Raw genomic sequence first — 26,767 nt, forward strand, 5'->3', positions numbered from 1 at the left:
CATCCATTGGTGAAGGGGGCCGAGTGCTGCACAGTGTCACACGCCAGACTTTCCCTCTATGAGACTTGAATTTACACCTAGTTTGAACTGAAAGCACAAAACACTTCTAATCTCCAAGGTTCTTAAGCAGATTCACTGTTCCTTCGTCTAAATCACTCCTAAGATGGGCCATATGGCCTCCTACTGCGCTAAACAATTCAATCTAATCACTTTTAGAGTGAGTGGTGTAGACAATGGAAAAGTGATCCTCTTCTGAGCTTGGGGTCAAGGCAACTAGCTGGGGCAGAGCAATGAGAATTCATCCTTCACTTCACCTTGCCACACCGCTGGGAGCCCAGGATTAAAAAAAACCCGCTTGGGCCCCAGCTATGCCTGTCTCTTTATGGGGTATGTGGAACATTCCTTGTTCCAGTCCTACTCTGGCCCCTTTCCACAGCTCTTTCTCCAGTACATCGATGATTACTTCAGTGCTGCTTCATGCTCTCGTCGGGACTTGGAAAAATTTATTAATTTTGCTTCCAATCTCCACCCCTCCATCATTTTCACGTGGTCCATCTCTGACACTTCCCTCCCCTTCCTTGACCTCTCTGTCTCAATCTCTGGTGATAGACTGTCCACCAATATCCATTACAAGCCCACCGATTCCCACAGCTACCTTGACTACAGCTCCTCACACCCCGCTTCCTGTAAGGACTCCATCCCATTCTCTTAGTTCCTTCGCCTCCGTCGCATCTGTTCTGATGATGCTACCTTCAAAAACAGTTCCTCTGACATGTCCTCCTTCTTTCTTAACCGAGGTTTTCCACCTACGGTCGTTGACAGGACCCTCAACCATGTCCAGCCCATCTCCCGCGCATCCGCCCTCACGCCTTCTCCTCCCTCCCAGAAACATGATAGGGTCCCCCTTGTCCTCACTTATCACCCCACCAGCCTCTGCATTCAAAGGATCATCCTCCGCCATTTCCGCCAACTCCAGCATGATGCCACCACCAAACACATCTTCCCTTCACCCCCCCCGGCGGCATTCCATAGGGATCGTTCCCTCCGGGACACCCTGGTCCACTCCTCCATCAACCCCTACTCCTCAACCTCCACCTATGGCACCACCCCATACCCACGCAAAAGATGTAACACCTGCCCCTTCACTTCCTCTCTCCTCACCGTCCAAGGGCCCAAACACTCCTTTCAAGTGAAGCAGCATTTCACTTACATTTCCCCCAACTTAGTCTACTGCATTCGTTGCTCCCAATGCGGTCTCCTCTACATTGGAGAGACCAAACATAAACTGGGCGACCGCTTTGCAGAACACCTGCGGTCTGTCCGCAAGAATGACCCAAACCTCCCTGTCGCTTGCCATTTTAACACTCCACCCTGCTCTCTTGCCCACATGTCTGTTCTTGGCTTGCTGCATTGTTCCAGTGAAGCCCAACGCAAACTGGAGGAACAACACCTCATCTTCCAACTAGGCACTTTACAGCCTTCCGGACTGAATATTGAATTCAACAACTTTAGGTCTTGAGCTCCCTCCTCCATCCCCACCCCCTTTCTGTTTCTTCCCCCTTCCATTTGTTTGTTATATAGATTTTTCTTTTTCCACCTACTTCCATTATTTTTAAATCTTTTATGCCCCCCCACCCCCACTAGAGCTATACCTTGAGTGCCCTACCATCCATTCTTAATTAGCACATTCGTTTAGATAATATCACCAACTTCAACACCTCTGTGTTCTTTTGTCTGTGACATCTTTTGATTATCTGCTCCTATCACTGCTTGCTTGTCTCTACAACCACACCCCCCTCCACTTCTCTCCCCCTCCCACCTTAAACCAGCTTATATTTCACCCCTCTCCTTGGATTCACCTAGTTTTGTTGAAGGGTCATGAGGACTCGAAATGTCAATTCTTTTCTTCTCCGCCAATGCTGCCAGACCTGCTGAGTTTTTCCAGGTAATTCTGTTTTTGTTTTGGATTTCCAGCATCCACAGTTTTTTGTTTTTATTATTATTATTATTAATAATAATAAAAAAATAAATCTCTGGATGTGGACGCCACCGATATTTCTTACCATGCCCTGGTTTCCCAGTGGGCATCTTCATCAACAGGTTTGGTATAAATGAGTGGCTTGCTAGGTCACTTCAGAGGGCAATTAAGAGTCAATCACATTGGTGAGGGACTCACAAAAAGTCACAGACTGGATAAGGACAGAGTAAAGCAGGTTTCCTTCCATGAAGGACTTTAGTGAACCAATTGGGGTTTTTAATGACAATCTGACAGCTCCACGGTCACTTTGGCTAATACTAGGGTGCTGACACTGGACGTCTGAAATGACCAAGTGTCCTATTGCCCCAGCACTGTCACCTCCCACTTTAATTATCATGACTTACAAAGGCATATAAGAAAGAGGAGCAGGAGTGGGCCAAATGGTTGATCTTCTACCTGAGCTGCACTTTTCCATTCGGTCTCATAATTCCCATAGTGCCCAAAAATCTACCGATTTCAGTCTTGAATCTACTCAACAACTAAGCATCCACAGCTCTCTGGGATAGAGAATTCCAAAGCTTCACAATCCTCTGAGTGAAGAAAGCACTCCTCATCTCAGTTCAAAAGGGTTGGGCCAACCTCCATTTTCCTCAACAAGGGAATAAAACAAAACAGTTTCCTAAGAGAGTGAAACCTTATCCCTTCAGTTAATGGAATGAAACTGGGCTGATGCCAGAACTAGACGGAGAGCTTGTAAGGGTTTTGTATTTTGGCATGTATTACGAATCACAGAGTGTGACATGTCAAAAACAGATTTGATTCCAGCACATGGTGAGGGCAGTGGGGGTTGGCACTGATGGATTACTACTGGAAATCTCAGCTTACACAACAGCCTCCTGATAACCTATATGTCCAAAGACACATTTATTTAGCCAGTCAGCATGAGACTGTGCTGTGCTGAACTGTTTCCCAGAAGCAGGAATGCTCAGCTATGACAGAGCTATCCTGTCTACTCCCACTATTCTATCATCAATGTCAGTGTCAGAGATACTTTGTTTCTTGGCTGTGGTGTTAAATATGAGTGCATTTCAGCAAGGGGGCGATTACAGAGTAAAGCTTCCTCTGCACTGGCCCCATCACATGCTCCCAGGACAGATACAGCACAAGGTTAGATACAGAGTAAAGCTCCCTCTACACTGTGCCCATCACATGCTCCCAGGACAGATACAGCACAGGGTTAGATACACAGTAAAACTCCCTCTACATCGTCCCCAGGATAGGTACAGGATGGGTTTGGATACAGAGGAACGTTCCCTCTACACTATACCGATCGAACACGCCCAGGCCAGGAACAGCATGGGGTTAGATACAGAGTAAATCTCCCTCTTTACTGTCCCATCAAACACTTCCAGGGCAGACACAGCACAGGGTTAGATACAGAGTAAATCTCCCTCTTTACTGTCCCATCAAACATTCTCAAGATTCTTTTCTCCTTCCTCTCTTTCTTCTGATTTCCCTTCCTTGTGATTTCTCTCTTTAACTTTTGCTCTCTTCATCATGTCCACCATTTGAAACATTAACTCTGTTTCTCTCTCCACAGATGCTAATAGACCTGCTAATTTTTTGCATTATTTTCCGTTATTATTTCAGAGTTCCAGCATCCGCAGTATTTTGCTTTTATTTTAAGTACAGCACATAGTTAGGTACAGAGTAAAGCTCTCTCTAACACAGTCCCATCAAACACTCCCTGCGCAGGTACAGCACAGGGTTAGAAGCAGAGTAAAGCTCCCTCTACACTGTTCCATCAAACACTGCCAGAGGAATACAGCAGGGGGTTAGATACAGAGTAAAGCTCCCTCTACACTGTTCCATCAAACACTGCCAGAGGAATACAGCATGGGGTTAGATACAGAGTAAAGCTCCCTCTACACTGTCCTCATCAAACACTCCCAGGGCAGATACAGCACGGGGTTAGATACAGAGTAAAGATTCCCCTACACAGTCCCGTCAAAAACTCCCAGTGCACATACAGCACACAGGGTTAGGTATGGAATGAAGCTCCCCCTACACTGTCCCTTCAAACACTCACAGGGCAGGTACAGCACAGGTGTGGATACAAAGTAAAGAAAGTAAAGCTCCCTCTACACTGTTCCATCAAACATTCCCAGGGCAGGTACAGCACAGGATTAGATACAGAGTATAGCTCCCTCTACACTGTCCCCATCAAACACTCCCAGGACAGGTACAGCACGGGGTTAGATACAGAGTAAATCTCCCTCTTTACTGTACCATCAAACGTTCTCAAGATTCTTTTCTCCTTCCTTTCTTCCTTCTGATTTTCCTTCAATGCTATTTCTCTCTTTCCCTCTTGCTCTATTCGTCCCCTCCACCACTCGAAACATTAACTCTGTTTCTCTCTCCACAGATGCTAACAGACCTGCTAATTTTTTGCATTACTTTCTGTTTTTATTTCAGATTTCCAACCTCCGCAGTATTTTGCTTTTATTTTAAATACAGCACAAAATTAGATACAGAGTAAAGCTCCCTCTAACACAGTCCCATCAAATGCTCCCTGTGTAGGTACAAAACTGGGTTAGATATGAAGTTAAGCCTACTCTGCATTTTCCACATCAAACACTCCCAGGCAGGCACACCATGGGGCTAGATGCTAAATAAAGCTCTCGCTACAGTGTCCCATCAAACACTCACAGGGCAGGTAGAGCACAGGGGTGGATACAGAGTAAAGCTCCCTCTACACTGTCCCCATCAAACACTCCCAGGACAGGCACAGCACAGGGTTAGACACAGAGTAAAGCTCCCTCTACACCGTCCCCATCAAACACTCCCAGGACAGGTACAGCACGGGGTTAGATACAGAGTAAAGCTCCATCTACACTGTCCCCATCAAACACTCCCAGGACAGGCACAGCACGGGGTTAGATACAGAGTAAAGCTTCCCCTATACACTCCCCATCAAACATTCCCAAGACTGGTACAGCACGGCGTTAGATACAGAGTAAAGCTCCCTCTTTACTGTCCCACTAAACACTCCCAGGACAGGTACAGCACGGGGTTAGATACAGAGTAAAGCTCCCTCTCCACTGTCCTCATCAAACACTCCCAGGACAGGTACAGCATGGAGTTAGATACAGAGTAAATCTCCCTCTGCACAGTCCCCATCAAACACTCCCACGGCAGATACAGCACGGGGTTAGATACAGAATAAAGCTCCCTCTACACTGTCCCCATCAAACACTCCCAGGAGCGGTACAGCATGGGGTTAGATATAGAGTAACGCTCTCTCTACACTGTCCCCATCAAACACTCCCAGGGCAGGTACAGCACGGGGTTAGATACAGAGTAAATCTCCCTCTGCACTGTCCCCATCAAACACTCCCACGGCAGATACAGCACGGGGTTAGATACAGAATAAAGCTCCCTCTACACTGTCCCCATCAAACACTCCCAGGACAGCTACAGCATGGGGTTAGATACAGAGCAAAGCTCCCTCTACACTGTCTCCATCAAACATTCCCATGGCAGATACAGAACGAGGTTAGATACAGATTAAATCTCCCTCTACACAGTTGCCATCAAACACTCCTAGCACAGGTACAGCACAGGGGTGGATACAGAATTAAGCACCCTCTACACTGTCCTCAACAAACACTCCCAGGGCAGGTACAGAACGGGGTTAGATACAGAGTAAATCTTCCTCTTTACTGTACCATCAAACGTTCTCAGGATTCTTTTCTACTCCCTCTCTTCCTTCTGATTTCCCTTCAATGCTATTTCTCTCTTTCTCTCTCGTTCTCTTCGTCCGCTCCACCACTCGAAACATTAACTCTGTTTCTCTTTCCACAGATGCTAACAGACCTGCTAATTTTTTGCATTATTTTCTGTTTTTATTTCAACTGCTGCAGTATTTTGCTTTTATTTTAAATACAGCACATAATTAGATACAGAATAAAGCTCCCTATAACACAGTCCTATCAAACGCTCCCTGCACAGGTACAACACTGGGCTAGATATGAAGTTAAGCCTCCTCCGCATTTTCCCCATCAAACACTCCCGGGGCAGGCACACCATGGGGCTAGATACAAAATAAAGCTATGTCTACACTGTCCCCATCAAACTCTCCCAGTGCAGGTACAGTACATGTTTAGATAGTGAAGCTTTCTCTGCACTGTTCCATCAAACAGTCCCAGGGCAGGTACAGCACAGGTTTAGATACAGAGTAAAGCTCCCTCTACACTTTCCCCATCAAACACCTCCAGGGCAAGTAAAGCATGGGGTTACATACAGAGTAAAAATGCCTCTACACTGTCCACATCAAACACTCCCAGGGCAGGTACAGCACAGGGTTAGATACAGAGTAAAGCTCCCTCTTTAATGTCCCATGAAACGTTCTAAAGATTCTTTTTTTCTTCCTGTCTTCGTTCTCATTTCCCGTTCTTGTTATTTCTCTCTTTCCCTGTCGCTTTCTTCAGCCCCTTCACCACTCGAAACATTAACTCTGTTCCTCTCTCCACAAAAGCTAATGGACCTGCTAATTTTCTGCATTATTTTCTGTTATTATTTCAGATTTCCACCATCTGCAGTATTTCGCTTTTATTTTAAATACAACACATAGTTAGGTAGAGAGTAAACCCCCCCTAACACAGTCCCAGCAAACACTCCCTGCGCAGGTACAACACTGGATTAGATATGAAGTAAAGTTCCCTGCGCACTATTCCCATCAAACACTCCCTGCACATGTATTGTACTGGGTTAGATACAGAGGAAATCTCCCTCTACAGTGTCTCATCAAACACTCACGGGGCAGCTACAGCACAGGGTTGGATACAGAGTAAAGCTCCCTCTACACTGTCCCATCAAACACACCCAGAGCAGAAACAGCACAAGGTTAGATACAGAGCAAAGTTCCCTCTACATAGTCCCCTTCAAACACTCCCAGGACAGGTACAGCACGGGGTTAGATGCAGAGTAAAGCTCCTTCTACACCATCCCCATCAAACACTCCCAGGACAGGTACAGCACGGGGTTAGATACAGAATAAATCTCCCTCTTTACTGTCCCATCAAACATTCTCAAGGTTCTTTTCTCCTTCCTCTCTTCCTTCTCAATTCCCTATCTTGTTATTTCTCTCTTTCCCTCTAGCTCTCTTCGTCCCCTCCACCACTCGAAACCTTTACTCTGATTCTCTCTCTACAGATGCTAACAGAACTGCTAATTTCTTGCATTATTTTCTGATTGTATTTCAGATTTCCAGCATCCGCAGTATTTTGTTTTTATTTTAAATACAGTACATAGTCAGGTACAGAGTAAAGCTTCCTTTAACACAGTCCCATCAAACATTCCCTGCGCAGGTAAAATACTGGTTAGATACCGAGTAAAGCTCCCGCTGCATTGTCCCCATCAAACACTCCCAGGACAGGTACAGCATGAGGTTAGATACAGAGTAAATCTCCCTCTACACTGTCCCCATCAAACACACCCAGGGCAGATACAGCACAGGGTTAGATACAGTGTAAAGCTCCCGATACACTGTCCCCATCAAACACTCCCAGGACAGGTACAGCACGGGGTTAGATACAGATTAAAGTTCTTTCTACACTGTCCTCATCAAACGCTCCTGGGAGAGGTACAGCACAGTGGTGGATACACAATTAAGCTCCCACTCCACTCTCCTCATCAAACTCTCCCAGCACAGGTACAATATCGAGTTAGATACAGAGTAAAGCTCCCACTACACTGTCCACAACAAACACTCCCAGGGCAGATGCAGCGAGGGTTTAGATACAGAGTAAAACTCCCTCTACACTGTCCCAATCAAACACTCCCAGGGCAGGTACAGCACAGGGTTAGATACAGAATAAAGCTCCCTCTACACTGTCACATCAAACACTCCCAGGGCAGGTACAGCACAGGGTTAGATACAGAATAAAGCTCCCTCTACACTGTCACATCAAACACTCCCAGGACAGGTACAGCACGGGGTTAGATACAGAGTAAAGCTCATTGTACACTGTCCCATCAAACACTCCCACAGCAGATACAGCACAAGGTTAGATATAGAGTAAAGCTCCCACTACACTATCTGCATCAAACACTCCCAGGGCAGGTACAGCGCAAGGTTAGATACAGAGCAAAGCTCCCTCTACACATGCCCATCAAACACTCCCAGGGCAGATACAGCATGGGGTTAGATACAGAGTAAAGCTCCCTCTACACAATCGCCATCAAACACACCCAGGACAGGCACAGCACGGGGTTGGATATAGAGTAAATCTCCCTCTACACTGTCCCCATCAAACACTCCCAGGACAGATACCGCATGGGGTTAGATACAGAGTAAATCTCCCTCTTTACTGTACCATCAAACATTCTCAAGATTCTTTTCTCCTGCTTCTATTCCTTCTGATTTCCCTTCAATGCTATTTCTCTCTTTCCCTCTCGCTTTATTCGTCCCCTCCACCACTCAAAACATTAACTCTGTTTCTCTCTCCACAGATGCTAACAGACCTGCTAATTATTTGCATTATTTTCTGTTTTTGTTTCAGATTTCCAACCTCCGCAATATTTTGCTTTTATTTTAAATACAGCACATAATTAGACACAGAGTAAAGCCCCCTGTAACACAGTCCCATCAAACACTCCCTGTGCAGGCACAACACTGGGTTAGATATGAATTTAAGCCTCCTCCACATTTTCCCCATCAAACAGTCCCAGGGCAGGCACTCCATGGGGCTAGATACAAAATAAAGCTATCTCTACACTGTCCCCATCAAAGATTCCCAGGGCAGGTATAGTACAGGTTTAGATAGAGAGTGAAGCTTCTGCTGCACTGTCCCATCAAACAGTCCCAGGGCAGCTACAGCACAGGGGTGGATACAGAGTAAAGCTCTCTCTATACTGTTCACATCAAACACTCCCAGGACAGGTACAGCACAGGTTTAGATACAGAGTAAAGCTCCCTCTATACCTTCTCCATCAAACATTCCCAGGGCTGATACAGCACAAGGTTAGACACAGAGCAATGCTCCCTCTTCACTGTCCCCATCAAACACCTCCTGGGTAAGTAAAGCATGGGGTCAGATACAGAGTAAAGCTCCTTGTACACTGTCCACATCAAACACTCCCAGGGCAGATACAGCACTGGGTAAGATACAGTGTAAATCTCCCTCTACACTGTCTCCATGAAACATTCCCAGAGCAGATACAGCACGAGGTTAGATACAGAGCAAAGCTCCCACTACACTGTACCCATCAAACACTACAGCACAAGGTCAGATACAGAGTAAAGCTCCCTCTACATTGTCCCATGAAAAACTCACAGCGCACATACAGCACACAGGGTTAGATACAGAGTGAAGCTCCTTCTACACTGTCCCATCAACCACTCACAGGGCGGATACAGCACAGGTGTGGATACAAAGTAAAACTCCCTCTACAATGTTCCATCAAACAATCCCAAGGCAGGTACAGTACAGGGTTAGATACAGAGTAAAGCACCCTCTACACTGTACCCATCAAATATTCCCAGGGCAGATACAGCACAAGGTTAGATACAGAGCAAAGCACCCGCTACACTGTCCCCATCAAACACTCCCAGGGCAGGTACGGCACGGGGTTAGATACAGAATAAAGCTCCCTCTACAGTTTCCCATCAAACACTCATAGGGCAGGTACAGCACGGGGTTAGATACAGAATAAAGCTCCCTCTACAGTGTCCCATCAAACACTCATAGGGCAGGTACAACACACGGGTGGAACAGAGTAAAGCTCCCTCTACACAGTCCCCATTAAACATTCCCAAGACAGGTACAGCACGAGATTTGATACAGAGCAAAGCTCCTGCTACACTATCCCCATCAAAAACTCCCAGGGCAGGTACAGAACGGGGTTAGATACAGAGTAAATCTTCCTCTTTATTGTCCCAAACATTCTCAAGATTCTTTTCTCCATCCTCTCTTCCTTCTGATTTCCCTTCAATGCTATTTCTCTCTTTACTCTCGCTCTCATCGTCCCCTCCACCACTCGAAAAATTAACTGTTTCTCTTTCCACAGATGCTAACAGACCTGCTAATTTTTTGCATTATTTTCTGTTTTTATTTCAACCGCCGCAGTATTTTGCTTTTATTTTAAATACAGCACATAATTAGATACAGAGTAAAGCTCCCTCTAACACAGTCCCATCAAACACTCCCTGCGCAGGTACAACACTGGGCTAGATATGAAGTTAAGCCTCCTCTGGATTTTCCCTATCAAACACTCCCAGTGCAGGTACAGTACAGGTTTAGATAGAGAGTGGAGCTTCCTCTGCACTGTCCCATCAAACAGTCCCAGGGCAGCTAAAGCACAGGGGTGGATGCAGAATAAAGCTCCCTCTTCACTGTCCCCATCAAACACCTCCGGGGCAAATAAAGCATTGGGTTACATACAGAGTAAAGCTCCCTCTACACTGTTCCATCAAACACTTCCAGGACAGGTACAGCACAGGGATAGATACAGAATAATGCTCCCTCTACACTGTTCCATCAAACACTTCCAGGACAGGTACAGCACAGGGATAGATGCAAAGTAAAGCTCCCTCTACACTATACCGATCAAACACTCCCTGCCAGGAACAGCACCGGGTTAGATACAGAGATAATCTCCCTCTTTACTGTCCCATCAAATGTTCTCAAGATTCTTTTCTGCTTCCTTTCTTTCTTCTGATTTCCATTTCTTGTTATTTCTCTCTTTCCCTCTCGCTCATTTCGTCTCCTCCACCACTTGAAACATTAACTCTTTCTTTCTCCACAGCTGCTAACAGAACTGTTAATTTCTTGCATTATTTTCTGTTCTTCACTCAGATTTCCAGCATTCGCAGTATTTTGCTTTTATTTTAAATACAGCACATAGTCAGATACACAGTAAAGTTCCTGTAACACAGGCCATCAAACATTCCTTGCGCAGGTGCAACACTGGGTTAGATACAGAGTAAAGCTCCCTCCGCTTTGTCCCATTCAAACACTCCCAGGGCGGTGCAGCGCAGGGCTGGATACAGAATTAAGCTCCTTCTACACTGTCCTCATCAAACACTCCCAGGACAGATACAGCATACAGTTAGATGCAGAGTAAAACTCCCTGTACATTGTCCACATCAAACACTCCCAGGGCAGATACAGCACGAGGTTAGCTACAGAGCAAAGCTCTCTCTACACTATACCCATCAAACACTCCCAGGGCAGATACAGCACAAGGTTAGATACAGAATTAAGCTCCTTCTACACTGTCCTCATCAAACACTCCCAGAACAAAAACAGGACGGGCATAGATACAGATTAAAGCTCCCTCTACACTATCCCCATCAAACACTCCAAGGACAGGTGCATCACGGGGTTAGATACAGAGGATAGCTCCCTCTACACTGTCCACATTAAACACTCCCAGGACAGAATAAAGCTCGCTCTACGCTGTCCCCATCAAACACTCCCACAACAGGTACAGCATGGGGTTAAGTACAGAGTAAAGCTCCCTGTACACTGTCCACATCAAACACTCCCAGGGTGGATACAGCTTGGGGTAAGGTAAAGTGTAGATCTCCCTCTACACTGTCCCCATCAAACACACCCAGGGCAGATACAGCACAGGGTTTGATACAGAGTAAAGTTCCCTCTACACTGTCTCCATCAAACATTCCCAGGGCAGATACAGCACAAGGTTAGATACAGAGCAAAGCTCCCTCTACACTGTCCCGATTAAACACTCTCAGGACAGGTACAGCACGGGGTTAGATACAGATTAAAGCTCGCTCTACACAGTCACCATCAAACTCTCCCTGGCCAGATACAGCACGGGTTTAGATACAGTTTAAAGCTCCCTCTACACTGGCAACATCAAATCCTCCCAAGACAGGTACAGCATGGGGTTAGATACAGAGTACAGCTCCCTGTATACTGTCTACATCAAATGCTCCCAGGGCAGATACTGCATGCGGTTAGATACAGAGCAAAGCTCCCTCTACACTATACCCATCAAACATTCCCAGGGCAAATCCAGCATGAGGTTAGATACAGAGCAAAGCTCCTTCTACACTGTCCCCATCAAACACTCCCAGGACAGGTACAGCACGGGGTTAGATACAGAGTAAAGAATGCACAGTCAACATTCAAGCTTTCCTTGTTTTCCAGCCAGTGTGAAAGTTCATTGGCGGACAAGGTCACAATGATTTTTCTTCTGTTGTTGCCGTAGGGTGAAGAAAGAGTGAGGAAGACTTCGAGAGACCTGCGAGAAGAAATAATCGATATTGGAGGAATCCAAAATTTAATTGAGCTTCGAAGGAAAAGGAAAAACAGGAAGAAGGTTCCACCTCCTGAACCAGAGAAGGAACCAGAGGAAATTGTAAGTGTGTGGTTGAAAAAATAGATCGCAGAGCAGATATTCAGCTGTGACATCTGAGAAGCAACACTTAACACTTTTAACAATATTCTTTCAATTTGTTTACGAGGTGAATTATTGCTCACATTGGAATAGGATTAGCATTAGGGAAAGGACTAGAGTTAAGGCTAGATTTAGGGAAAGGTGGTGCAGAATATCCTGGGTCTTCACCATAGATGCCAATAAATCAGGTGGGTCAGAGCTTGTGCCTGAAAGAAAGAAAGACTTGTATTTATGTAGCACCTTTCACAACCACTGAATGTCTCTAAGTGCTATCCAGCCAGTTAGAGTGTAACCACTGTTGCAACGTAGGAAACACGGCAGGTAATTCACACACAGCAATCTCCTACAAACAACAGTGTGATAATGACCAGATAATCTGTTTTTAGTGACGTCGATTGAGGGATAAATATTGGCCAGGACACCAGGGAGAACTCCCCCGCTATTCTTTGAAATAATGCCATGGAATCTTTTACAACAGCCAAGAGGGCAGACAGGGGCCTCAGTTTAATGTCTCATTCAAAAGACATAGAAACATAGAAAATAGGAGCAGGAGTAGGCCATTTGGCCCTTCAAGCCTGTTCCGCCATTCATCATGATCATGGCTGATCATCTAACTCAATAGCCTGCTCCCGCTTTCTCCCCATATCCTTTGATCCCTTTCACCCCAAGAGCAATATCTAACTCCTTCTTGAAAACATACAATGTTTTGGCCTCAACTACTTTCTATGGTAGCAAATTCCACAGGCTCACCACTCTCTGGGTGAAGAAATTTCTCTTCATCTCAGTCCTAAATGGCCTACCCCGTATCCTCAGACTGTGACCCCTGGTTCTGGACTACCCCGCCATTGGGACCATCCTTCCTGCATCTACCCTGTCTAGTCCTGTTAGAATTTATAGGCTTCTTTGAAATCCCCTTATTCTTCTGAACTCTAGCGAATATAATCCTAACCGACTCAATCTCTCCTCATATGTCAGTCCCATCATCCCAGGAATCAGTCTGGTAAACCTTCGCTGCACTCCCTCTATAGCAAGAACATCCTTCCTCAGATAAGGAGGCCAAAAGTGCACACAATATTCCAGGTGTGGTCTCACCAAGGCCTTGTATAATTTCAGCAAGACATCCCTGTTCCTGTACTCGAATCCTCTCGCTATGAAGGCCAACATACCATTTGCCTTCTTTACCGCCTGCTGCACCTGCATGCTTACCTTCAGCGAATGGTGTACGAGGACACCCAGTTCTCGTTGCACATTCCCCTCTCTCAATTTATAGCCATTCAGATAATAATCTGCCTTCCTGTTTTTGCTACCGAAGTGGATAACCTCACATTTATCCACATTATACTGCATTTGCCATGTATTTGCCCACTCATTCAGCTTATCCAAATCACACTGAAGCATCTCTGCATCCCCCTCACAGTTCACCCTCCCACCCAGCTGTGCGTCATCTGCAAATTTGGAGATATTACATTTAGTTCCCTCATCTAAATCATTAATATATATTGTGAATAGCTGGGGTCCCAGCACCGATCCCTGCGCTACCCCAGTAGCCACTGCCTGCCATCCGGAAAAAGACCCATTTATTCCTACTCTTTGTTTCCTGTCTGCCAACCAGTTTTCTATCCATCTCAATAGCGCTTTAATTTTACACGCTAATCTCTAATGTGGGACTTTGTCCGAAAGCCTTCTGAAAGTCCAAATAAACCACATCCACTGGCTCCCCCTCATCAACTCTACCAGTTACATCCTCGAAAAATTCCAGTAGATTTGTCAAGCATGATTTCCCTTTCGTAAATCCATGCCGACTCTGTCCAATTCTGCCATTGTTTTCCAAGTACTCAGCTATTAAAACTTTTATAATGGACTCTAGAATTTTCCCCACTACTGACGTCAGGTTGACTGGTCTATAATTACGTTTTCTCTCTGCCCCCCACCTCCCCCCCACCCCCCTTTTAAATACTGGGGTTACATTAGCTACTCTCCAATCTGTAGGAACAGTTCCAGTCTATAGCATTTTGGAAGATGATCACCGGTGCATCCACTATTTCTCGGGCCACTTCCTTAGTACTCTGGGATGTAGATTATCAGGCACTGGGGATTTATCGGCCTTCAGTCCCATCAATTTCCCCAACACCATTTCCCTACTAATTCAGTTCCTCACTCTCACTAAATCCTGTGTTCCCTAACATTTCTGGTATGTTATTTGTGTCCTCCTTTGTGAAGACAGAACCAAAGTATGTATTTAGTTAGTCAGCCATTTCTTTGTTCTCCATTAACGATTCCCCTGTTTCTGACTGTAAGGGACCTACATTTGCCTTCACCAATCTTTTTCACTTCACCTACCTATATAAACTTCTACAGTCAGTTTTTATGTTCCCTGTAAGCTTACTCTCGTGTTCTATTTTCCTTCTTAATCAATCCCTTTGCTGAATTCTAAACTGCTCCCAATCCTCAGGTCTGTTTTTTTTTAGCCAGTTTGTATGCCTCTTCCTTGGATCTAATACTATATCTAATTTCCCTTGTAAGCCATGGTTTGGCCGCCTTTTCTGTTTTACTTTTGCACCAGACAGGAATAAACAATTGTTGCAGTTCACCCATGCGCTCTTTGAATGTTTGCCATTGCCTATCCACCGTCATCCCTTTAAGTAACGTTTCCCAATCCATCATAGCCAACTCATGCCTCATACCATCATAGTTTCCTTTAATAAGCTTCAGGACCCAAGTCTCAGAATCAACTACGTCACTCTCCATCTTGATGAAGAATTCTATCATATTATGGTCGCTCATCCCCAAGGGGCCTCACAGAACTAGATTGCCAATTATAAAAGCAAAATACTGCGGATGCTGGAAATCTGAAATAAAAACAGTAATAGCTGGAAAAGTTGAGCAGGTCTGACAGCATCTGTGGAGAGGAAGACAGAGTTAACGTTTCGAGTTCCTATGATGAAGAGTCATACGGACTTGAAATGTTAACCTAGATTGCCAATTATTCCTTTCTCATTACACAATACCCCATCTAGGATGGCTTGTTCTCTAGTTGGTTCCTCAATGTATTGGTCCAGAAAAACATCCCGTTAACACTCTGGTAATTCCACCTCTATGGTATTGTTACTAATTTGATTTGCCCAATCTATATGCAGATTAAAGTCACCCATAATTACAGATCTTCCTTTATTGCATACATCTCTAATTTCCTGTTTAATGCCATTCCCAACATCGCCACTACAGTTTGGGGTTCTATATACAACCCCCACTAACGTTTTTTGCCCCTTAGTGTTTCTCAGCTCTGGCCATACAGATTCCACATTGTCGGAGCTAATATATTTCCTCACTATTGCATTAATTTCCTCTTTAACCAGCAATGCAACTCCACCGCCTTTTCCTTTTGTCTGTCCTTCCTAAATACTGAATACCCCTGGATGTTTAGTTCCCATCCCTGGTCACCCTGCAGCCATGTCTCCGTAATCCCGACTATGTCATACCTGTTTACATTTATTTGCTTAATTAATTCATCCACTTTATTGCGAATGCTCCTCGTGTTAAGACACAAAGCCTTAAGGCTTGTCTTTTTAACATTATTTGTCCCATTCCCAAAATTTTTCACTGAAGCCTTGTTTGATTCTTGCCCTTGATTTCTCTGCCTAACACTTTTCTTATTCCCCTTTCTGTCTTTTGTTCTTGTCCTTGATTCCCCTTCCTCTGACTCTTTGCATAGGTTCCCATCCCCTGCCATTTTAGTTTAAACCCTCCCCAACCACTCTAGTAAATATTCCCCCTGGGACATCAGTCCCGGTCCTGCCCAGGTGTAACCCGTCCAGTTTGTATTGGTCCCACCTTCCCCAGAACCGGTCCCAATATCCCAAGAATCCAAAACCCTGCCCCTCACACCATCCCTTCAGCCACGTATTCATCTGATATATCCTGCTATTTTTACTCTGATTAGCACGTGGCATTGGTAGTAATCCTGAGATCACTACCTTCGAGGTCCTACTTTTCAACTTACTTCCTAACTCCCTATATTCTGCTTTTAGGGCCTCATCCCTTTTTTTTTACAGACAGCACCTCCAAAGGTGCAGCACTCCTTCAGTACTGTACTGGACTGTCAGCCTTGACTTTTGTGCTTGTGTCCTGGAATGGGATTTGTACCTGAAACCTTATGACTTGCAGGTGAGAGTAGGACGAACTGAGCCACAGCTGATACACAGATCACCCACCACCTACAAACAGTACTTAGATTAATGTAGGATGAACCGGCTGAAAAAAAATATATACAAATTAAATCCTTAATGGACTTTATTGGAGGTTCAAATCAAGACCATCAGGCCCATCATTCAACCAATACCATCATTCAACCAATTCATTCAACCCATCTATCTCTCTAACCCAGGAAAAGGTCTCATGTTCTCGGATGGGGAGCTGGGTAGTGCAGTAGAATTGAATGTTTTCGGACCAACAGAATGAGATGGGAGGAAGTTTGGGGTCTCTGTGTGGGCATAAGCCCCTAGCAAACTAATTTGTACCATCTAACTGAAAAAATACAATAAGGAGAGAGGGTGCATTTCAGTCCTGACAGCGTATTGATTACTGAGAATCCCAGTGAAATGACTGCCTTTTGGGCTAGGAGAGACCTATGATGGTGGGACATTGTTTAGATTGATTCCAATGATGAGACTCTGTTTGAGAGAGATTCTAATGGTGAGATTCTGTTTGAGAGGGTTTCTGATGGTAAGACTATGTTTGAGAGGGATTCTAATCATCAGATTCTGTTTGAGATAGATTTTAATCATGAGATTCTGTTTGTGAGAGATTCAAATGGTGAGATTCTGTTTAAGAGGGATTCTAATCATGAGATTCTGTTTGAGAGAGATTCAAAGCAGTTCATTTGATTGGTACCACATCCACAAACATTCACTCACTCCACCACCAACACACAGTAGCAGCAGTGTGTACCAACTACAAGATGCACTGCACGAATTCACCAAGGCTCCTTAGACAGCACTTTCCAAACCCATGACAGCTACCACCTAGAACGACAAGGGCAGCAGATGGATGGGAACACCACCACCTGGAAGTTCCCTTCCATGTCACTCACCGTCCTGACTTGGAAATATATCACCGTTCCTTCACTGTCGCTGGGTCAAAATCCTGGAACTCCCTCCCTAACAGCACTGTGGATGTACCTACACCACATGGACTGCAGCGGTTCAAGAAGGCAGCTCACCACCACCTTCTGAAGGGCAACTAGGGATGGGCAATAAATGCTGGCCCAGCCAGCACAGCCCACGTCCTGTGAATGAATCTTTAAAAAAAAATTCTGTTTGAGAGACATTCTAATCATGAGATCCTGTTTGAGAGGGATTCTGATGGTGAGATTCTGTTTGAGAACATTTCTGATGGTAAGACTATGTTTGAGAGGGATTCTAATCATCAGATTCTGTTTGAGAGAGATTCTAATCATGAGATCCTGTTTGAGAGGGATTCTGATGGTGAGATTCTGTTTGAGAGGGATTCTGATGGTGAGATTCTGTTTGAGAAGGTTTCTGATGGTGAGACTCAATCCTTGAGAATGATTATCTTTTTCCAGACCGGTCCAGTTCAGGTCCCAGTGTTTCTGAATGCTGCAGTCGAAGGAAAAATGAAAATTATCGAGAAGTACCTGGCAGATGGAGGCAGCCCTGACGCCTGCGATGAGGTCAGTGCAGAACCCTCTGATTCATTTGAATCCCGTGTTCCCATCATAGCAGCTCGATCTATTCCTGGCCTCCACTCAGTACAGGCCAGCAAGGTCTCAGCATACCTGTGCAATGAAGAAGAACAATATCTTCTGCTTATCACTGCCAGCTGGTCAAAAACAACAACAACCTGCATTCATAAAGCACCTTCAATGTAGCAAAACATCTCAAGGCACCTCACAGCACCATTAACAAGCAAAACTTGATATTGAGCAATGTAAGGAGATATTAAGACAGGTGACCAAAAGCTTGGTCAAAGTGGTAGGTTTAAAGAAGCATCTTAAAGGAGGGGAGAGGGGTTGAGAGGCCAAGAGGTTTAGGGAGGGACTTCCAGAGCTTAGAAACTTAATCAGCTAAAGTAACAGCCACCAATGGTGGAGCAATGAAAATCCGTTAATTTTGTGATAGGCTGGAATTGGATGAGCGCAGAAATCTCGGAAGATTATAGGGCTGGAGGAGATTACAGGGATGTGGGGGGTGCGGCGAGGCTATGTACGGCATAAGGGCATTGAGTAATAATGGAGTCAGTCTGGCAGTGATGCTGCTCTGACACAACGACAGCTTGCATTTGTGTAGCACCTAATAATGGAGCAAAACAACCTAAGACGCTTCACGGAAACGCAATAAAAAAAGATGGAGCTCAAGACGTCTCAAAACACTTCGCAGCCAATGAAATACCTTTTGAAGTGTCATCACCGTTGTAATGCAGGAAACATAGTGGCCAATTTGCACACAGCAAGATCCCATGAGCAGCAATTTGGTAATGAGCAGATAATCTGTTATTTTAGTCATGTTAGCTGAGGAATAAAGATTGGCCAGAGGATATTGGGAACAACTCCCCTGCTCTTTTTTGAAATTGTGTCATTGAAGTGAATGAGCAGAGCATGATGGTGGTGGTGGGGGTGAGTGGGTTCAATGAGGGAGATGTAACTACAGTAACGCAACTTAACACCAGAAAAGAGTTGAACTTGAAAGCTATCCATATTGTCATAAACACCCAACTGCCTCAGTTGTGATTCTAGTCCCTCACTGCATGGTCAACTCTTAGTCTCTCTGCATTGACCATGCACCACCTCTTCATGAAATCAATCACTACTTAGGGGTCAACTAGAAATGGGCAAGAAATGTGTCTGGTCAGTGTTAACCCACACCCCAAGATCAGTTAATAAAAGGGGCATGAATAATCCCACAAATTTTCCTTGAAACTGGCTATATTCTGATGTGGAACGTGGACCTCAGTAACAGAAGGAACTAGTCGGACTGAATGTCCACTCTCAATCTTCTGGCCTGACTGTGTTTCTTTCATGTATTTTGCTCCATAGTTTAAGCGGACTGCCCTACACAGATCGTCTCTAGAAGGCCACGCTGACATTGTGACCAAACTTCTGGAAGGAGGAGCAACTGTTGACTTCAAGGACAGGGTGAGAGTTCCATTCTGCAACTTTACTTCGATCCTCCCAAGAAAGAGAGGCTTGCATTTATATAGCGCCTTTCACAACCATAGGATATCCTAAATTGTTTTACACCCAATTAAGTACTTTTTGGAGTGTAGTCACTATTGTAATGTAGGGAAATGGGCAGCCAATGTGCGCATAGCAAGCTCTCACAATCAGCATTGTGATAATGAACAGATAATCTGTTTTTGTAATGTTGATAGAGGGATAAACATTGGCCAGCCCACCAGGGAGAACTTCCCTGGTCTTCTTCAGAATATTGGTCTTGGGATCTTTTGCATCCACTTGAGGCGGCAGACAAAGCCTCAGTTTAATGTCTCATCTGAAACATAGTACCTCTGACAGTGCAGCTGTCCCTCAACACTCCTCTGGGAGTGTCAGCCTGGATTATGTGCTCAAGGCTCTGTGTTTGGGACTATAAGAATGGGCGGGTTGCTTTATAAGGAAAGGTTGGACAGGCTAGGCCTGTATCCACTGGATTTTAGAAGAGTAAGAAATGACTTGATTGAAACATATAAGATCCTGAGAGGACTTGACAGGGTGGATGTGGAGAGGATGTTTCCTCTTGTGGGAGAATCTAGAACTAGGGGTCACTGTTTAAAAATAAGGGGTCATCCATTTAAAACAGAGATGAGGCAAAAATGTTTTCACCCAGAGGGTCGTGAGTCTTTGGAACTCTCTTCCCGAAAAAGTGGTGCAAGCAGTCTTTGAATATTTTTAGGGCAGAGGTGGATAAATTCTTGGTAAGCAAGATTTGAGGTAACTATCAGATCAGCCATGACCTTATTAAATGGCAAAGCAGGCTCGAGGGGCCGAATGGCCTACTCTTGCTCCTTGCTCGTATGTTCGTATGTTTATATAGAGGCTGTGACTCATGCAGCAGCAAGGCTCCATCCCTTGATTGTAAAGATAGTTGGTGACTATTGGCACATTATTGGACTGTGTCTGTGTCTATGAGACCTGAGTAAGGGACAGTGGTTGGGACCACTCCTGAGTTAGGTCTTGTATTCACTCAACATTAACAAATGCACATTCTCCTTCCAGCAGAGATACTACAGAGCCCCAAGCATCGAGCATTCTTTTATCCAAGTTTGTAATTATCCACTAACCAGATCGATGCGGTTAGGGTGCCTTGCTAAGTCACATCTTTCAACTGGACTGGTAATATTAGTTTAGATTTAATTATCCTTCGATCAGAGAAGGTTAAGGGAAGGTTTAATGTAGGTGTTCAAAATCGTGAAAGGTTTTCATGAGAGTAAATAAAGAGAAACTGTTCTCACTGGCAGGAGGGTCAATAGCCAGAGGACATAAAGTTAAGATAATCGCCAAAAGAACCAGAACTGAATTGGTGGAAATTTTTTTTACACAGCGAGTTGCTGTGATTTGGAATGTGCTGCCTGGAAGAGCGGTGGAAGCAGATTCAATAGCAACTTTCAAAAGGCACTTGGATAAATACTTGAAAAGGAAAAATTTGCAGGGTTATGGAAAAAAGCGGGCGAGAGTGGGGCTAATTAGAAAGCTCTTTCAACGAGCTGTTACGGGCATGTTGGGTTGAATGGCCTCCTCCTGTGCTGTAAGTTTCCATGACTAATGTGCATTTGCTCATGGGTTTTGTGCAAGGTCAGGACAGGGACTTGGGTACAGGTCAACCTTGGGTAGAATCTATCCAGAATAGGGTTGCCATCTCTCTAGGCTTGTCCTGGAGCCTCCAGGACTTAAAGATCAACCTCCTAGACACTTGCAGTGAGCAAACTGGGAGAAAGATCACAACAGCATTAAAAAATGTGGTTTTTATCTATTTTCTTTGAGTTGGCAACCCTAATTCAGAATAAAGTGTGTTGCACAGGATTCTTTGAGACAGGAAGGGCCAGGGATACTGATATGATTTTAACACGCTAAAGCTGCCTTTTCAAACTTGGCTCCATGTCTCAGCATTGAGCTGTGATTTCAGTTATTGAACCAGAAGAGTTAGCCACAGTAAGTTGGCCATTAGATATCTAATTAATCTGAAGCTTTTCAGACTTGGATTTATTGTCCACCTCATCCTGTCCTTTTAGCTCGATTGTGCTGCTGTTCACTGGGCCTGTCGAGGAGGGAGACTGGAAGTGCTTAAGATCTTGCAGAGAAATGGAGCTGATTTGAATGTCATCGACAAGGTGAGGGATATGTCGCCAGGGCCTCGGCTGATTACAACGTCGAAGCTACACATGGTCAAAGACCAATGCTGAGATAGCCATTCTCAACCAGGGTAGTGCTGGGTGTGTCATAGTTAGCCTCAGCACCCTGGATAAGGAACTACAATAAAGAAAGACTGGGTCCTGCTCCTGACCGCTGCCTAGTGGACCATGCTGGAAGGTATATGCGGATGGGTGGGTGGGTGGGGTTACCAACCCACAGGATTGCCCAGCTGGAGTCTCTAGGAATTAAAGATTAATCTTTAGGGGAAAGCAAAAAATGCTGGAAAAACTCAGCTGGTCTGGCAGCATCTGTGGAGAGAGAAACAGAGTTAATGTTTCACGTCTAATATGACTCTATTTTGGAACTGTCCCACAGTCCAGTCAAACAGCAGTCTGCACTGTTTAATTCTAATAAGAAATGGGGGAAGCTATTGATTAGTATGATGTTCTAGTTGGCTAATCATTCAGATTGCTATCTCTTCCTTTGATTGCAGCTGCTCAGTACACCTTTGCACGTTGCTACCAGGACTGGACATGCAGACTGTGTAGAGCACCTCATGACTTGTGGCATTAACATCAACATCAAAGACAGGGTAAAGTTTACTTATTTTCTTGATCAAACACGTCTTGCAGCTGCATAATCAACTCTCAGGTCTCTGATCATCCCTCTCTGATACAGTCCTTCAAAGAGGCCCAGCCTAGGATCAAGTCTTATGGAGCTACTCCTCACTGGTCCTATCCCCCTAGTACTGCCCTAAAGGGTGTGCTGCTCCTATTGTAGCTCAGGTTGGATATAGTTAACTTCAACACCTCTGAGTCAGGTAAGGAGAAATAATCCAAAGTTTCTACTTCTAATCAGTATCCAATTCATATATTCCCATTGAGACTGCGCTGCTCTCAGTTGCGTTGACCCTTTTGAAACGAGTGTTCAAATAAAATAAGAAACAGGAAATCCTGGGATTCCAGAGCTGGTCCAATAGAGAAAAGACTGTTTCCCGTTTCTGTTGAGACCCAACATTGGAAATGGAAATCAGAACATATGCCACTTCTTTATAGGACTGAACAAAACACAGATAGTAAAATGGGAATAGCAGATAAAAACCAAGAATCAGGTCTCATAGAAAATTCCATGGAATTTGCAACACAGAAAATGCTGGTGTTTACTCAGCAATAACCTGCTCACTGATGCTCAGTTTGGGTTCCGCCAGGGCCACTCAGCTCCTGACCTCATTACAACCTTGGTCCAAGCATGAAAAAAATAGCTTAACTCCAGAGGTGAGGTGAGAGTGACTGCCCTTGACATCAATTTAGCATTTGATTGAGTGTGACATCAAGGAGCCCTAGCAAAACTGGAATCAGGGGGAAAACTCTCCACTGGTTGCAGTCATACCTAGCACAAAGGAAGATGGTTGTGGTTGTTGGAGGTCAGTCATCTCAGCTCCAGGACATCACTGCAGGAGTTCCTCAGGGTGGTGTCCTCGGCCCAACCATCTTCGACTGGTTCATCAATGACCTTCCTTCCATCATAAGGTCAGAAGTGGGGATGTTTGCTAATGATTACACAATGTTCTGTACCATCGCGACTCTTCATATATTGAAGCAGTCTGTGCCCAAATGCAGCAAGTGCTGGTCAATATCCAGGCTTGGGCTGATAAATGGCAAGTAACATTTGTGCCACATAAGTACCAGGCAATGACCATTTCCAACAAGAGAGAATTTAATGATCTCCCCTTGATGTTCAATAACATTGCCATTGCTAATTCCCCTACTATCAACATCCCGGGGATTATCATTGACCAGAAACTGAACTGGACTAGCCATATAAATACAGTGGCTATAAGAGCAGGTCAGCGGCTAGGAATCCTGCGGTGAGTAACTCACCTCCTGACTCCCTAAAGCCTGTCCACCATCTACAAGGCACAAGCCAGGAGTTGAATACTCTCCACTTGCCTGGATGAGTGCAGCTCCAACAACATTGAAGAAGCTCAACACCACCCAGGACAAAGCAGCCTGCTTGACTGGCACCCCATCCACCATCTTCAACATTCACACCCTCCACCACAGACGCACAGTGGCAGCAGTGTGCATCATCTACAAGATGTACTGCAGCAACTCAACAAGGCTCCTTCGAAACCGCTTCTAAAACCCTAAACTTTATCACTTAAAAGGACAAAGGCAGTAGACACACAGGAACACCAACATCACCCATAAGTTCCCCTCCAAGCCACTCACCATCCTGACTTGGAACTATATCACTACTCCTTCACTGTCACTGGGTCAGAATCCTGGAACTCTCACCTTAACAGCATTGTGGGTGTACCTACACCACATGGACTGCAGCGGTTCAAGAAGGCAGCTCACCACCGCCTTCTCAAGGGCAGTTAGAGGGAGGCATAAAATGCTGGTCTTGCCAGTGATGCCCACATCCTCCTGCTCTAATTGTCTCTCTCCACCAACCCCCAGGTTCCTGTGTTGCCTTTTCCCTCAGATATATATCAAACCTCTCCTTAAATACTCTCTACTTCAACCACTCCATGTCACAGCGAGTTCCAAAATTGATGTAAATGTTATTTAATAAGAATTTGGAAAGGGGCTGGATATCAATCAGGTGAAACAATGGTGTTAGAAAGACAAAAGGAGAATTAAAAGGCAGAAGAAATGGGTTGGAAAATATGGAGAGGTCAGATAAGGAGGTCTAAAATGTTACAAATAAGATTCTCATTGCCTTTTGTTCTTTGTTCTACAGGAGGGGGATACAGCATTGCATGATGCTGTCCGACTTAACCGGTACAAGATAACGAAGCTGCTCATTTTACAAGGAGCCAATTTGAGAGTCAAAAATGCGGTAAGCGTTCCTCATGGGATCTTTCAAGTTGAGAAGATTCTAGGTTTGAAATCATAGTATAGGAGGATCACCAAGAGTTGCGGGGCAGTTAATGGAAGTCAAGAAGGAATGGTTAGGTGACACTGAACTTAGGCTTAAATGGATCCTATGAGGAAGAGGAAGACTGAAAGAGGTCAGGACCATTGTCCTGAGAGCCTGGGTGAATGAGGTAAAGATGGTGCAAGTGTGCCTTTCTTTCAATGCACGGAGATTGGTGGGAGCAGGCAGAAGATGTAGAACACATTGTTAGCAGAATTATCAGGTACCTGATCCTCCACTGCCGGTGCAGTAAGTCTTGTTCATCCCTAACCTATCCCAAATTGCAGGGACAGGGTAATTTCCATATGGAAGAGCTATCCATGACATTTGTGGTCTAATTGGGAGAGTAAGGACAAAGCAGCCCGCTTGATTACCACCCAATCCATCACCGTGATCACTCACACCCTCCACCGCTGATGCACAGTGACAGCAGTGTGTACCATCTACAAGATGCACTGCAGCAACTCGCCTAGGCTCCTTCAACAGCACCTTCCAAACATGTGACCTCTATCATCAAGTATGAAGGCAGCAGATAAATGGGAACACCACCAGCCTGCAAGTTCCCCTCCAAGTCACACACCATATTGACTTGGAAATATATCGCCGTTCCTTCACTGTTGCTGGGTCAAAATCCTGGAACTCCCTCCCTAACAGCACTGTGGGTGTACCTATATCACATGGATTGTAGCATTTCAATAATGTAGCTCACCACCACCTTCTCAAGGGCAATTAGGGATGGGCAGCATGTGCTGGATGAGCCTGTGACGTCCATATCCCAAGGAAGAATAAAGAAAAGTAATACACCCCCACTTCTGCCAGCTGTTTGGTCTCACCACACTGCAGCCAATGAGATGAAACAGGGGTGGGACTTCTGATCAGAGATATCAACCTCTCATTCTCACATTTTCTGGTGACGTTTAATGGGTTCAACCATGGCTCATGAAACTCATGAGGGCGAATCTTTCTAGAGATCAGAGTGTGAAAGGTTGAAGGTCAAAGTCTGCAAGGTCACTCTGTGCAAATTGGCTGCCATGTTTGCCTGAGTAAAATCAATTCCTACACTTTATGTTTCCTTTTTATTTTAGCAGGGAAAGACTCCAATTGACCTGGTACAGCAGTGGCAACTCGATACCAAGGATGCACTTGTCCGTGCAAAATAGTAGCTAACTATAGCATTTGAGAGCAGAATAAACCTTCAAGAAGACTGGAAATATTTTTGGAACTGCTGAGCCAATACTTGGGTCATGTATTGTCTTCTATTTTCAATGGCCACAGGACACACATAACAAGCAGCTTAGTCAGTTGAAAGCCAAGTTGACCAGACGCTTATTCACTGCTGACTGACGTTGAGGGTTTTGGAAAGGGGTTGCGGTGGAAGATTAATAAATTTGAAAACCTAGAAGGAAGAAACATTTCGGATCAGTATTCTTATTTCCCAGTTTTTACTGGTGTTCCTTTTTAAGGTATACAAGACCAGCTCAGACTAATACTCTTATTTCCCAGGTTTTACTGTTTTTTCATGCTGGGAAGCAATACAAGTTCAGCATAATGCCTTCCAGAATAATGAAAAAATACTGTATGCCTGTGGTGGACAGGTGATCTCAACATCGCAAACATATGATGTCGTCTATGTTTTGATGAGTAGAGCTCAGAAAGCAGTGGTTCATGAAAAGCTACTTCACCAGAATGATATTTTGCGGTTTAAAGAGTTAAGTTATTAGGACACTTTGCATAAACTTGGCAATGTATTCCCTTGAGATTAGAAGTTTTAGTTATAATCGACTTGAGGTGATTCAAATAGTTTGATAGAGTAGATGCAGAAGAAACAATTCCCTCTGGTTGTGGAATCCAATTTTAAAATTTAGGCTAGGCATTTAGGGGTGGAATTAGGGTGTTGTGAAAATCAGGAATGTGTTCACCCAAAAAAGCTGTGGGTGTTGCAGGTCAATTGAAATTTTCAGGTCTGGGTTTGATGAAGTTTTGTTGAGTAAGGCTTTAAGGATAAATGGAGTAGAGGTGCAGATCAGCCAAGATCTAAATGAATGTCAGAACAAGTTTGAGAGGCTGAATAACCTCCT

At 44.7% G+C, this 26,767-nt stretch overlaps 1 protein-coding gene across 1 annotated transcript in view; it reads left to right on the forward strand.

The window, feature by feature from the left end:
- The window catches only part of LOC121289715 (ankyrin repeat domain-containing protein 2-like), a 68,293-nt gene extending 42,004 nt beyond the window's left edge, over nt 1–26,289 (forward strand). Inside the window, exons 3-9 of the mRNA XM_041209348.1 lie at nt 12,218–12,367; nt 17,988–18,095; nt 19,458–19,556; nt 21,647–21,745; nt 22,261–22,359; nt 24,513–24,611; nt 25,775–26,289. Coding sequence (XP_041065282.1) covers nt 12,218–12,367; nt 17,988–18,095; nt 19,458–19,556; nt 21,647–21,745; nt 22,261–22,359; nt 24,513–24,611; nt 25,775–25,849 — 729 coding nt within the window. The 3' untranslated portion in view covers nt 25,850–26,289. The remainder of the gene's footprint in view (nt 1–12,217; nt 12,368–17,987; nt 18,096–19,457; nt 19,557–21,646; nt 21,746–22,260; nt 22,360–24,512; nt 24,612–25,774) is intronic.
- The last annotated feature ends 478 nt before the right edge of the window (nt 26,290–26,767 follow it).

Source organism: Carcharodon carcharias, chromosome 17, assembly GCF_017639515.1.
Source record: "Carcharodon carcharias isolate sCarCar2 chromosome 17, sCarCar2.pri, whole genome shotgun sequence".
In the NCBI taxonomy this organism is placed as follows: Eukaryota; Metazoa; Chordata; class Chondrichthyes; order Lamniformes; family Lamnidae; genus Carcharodon; species Carcharodon carcharias.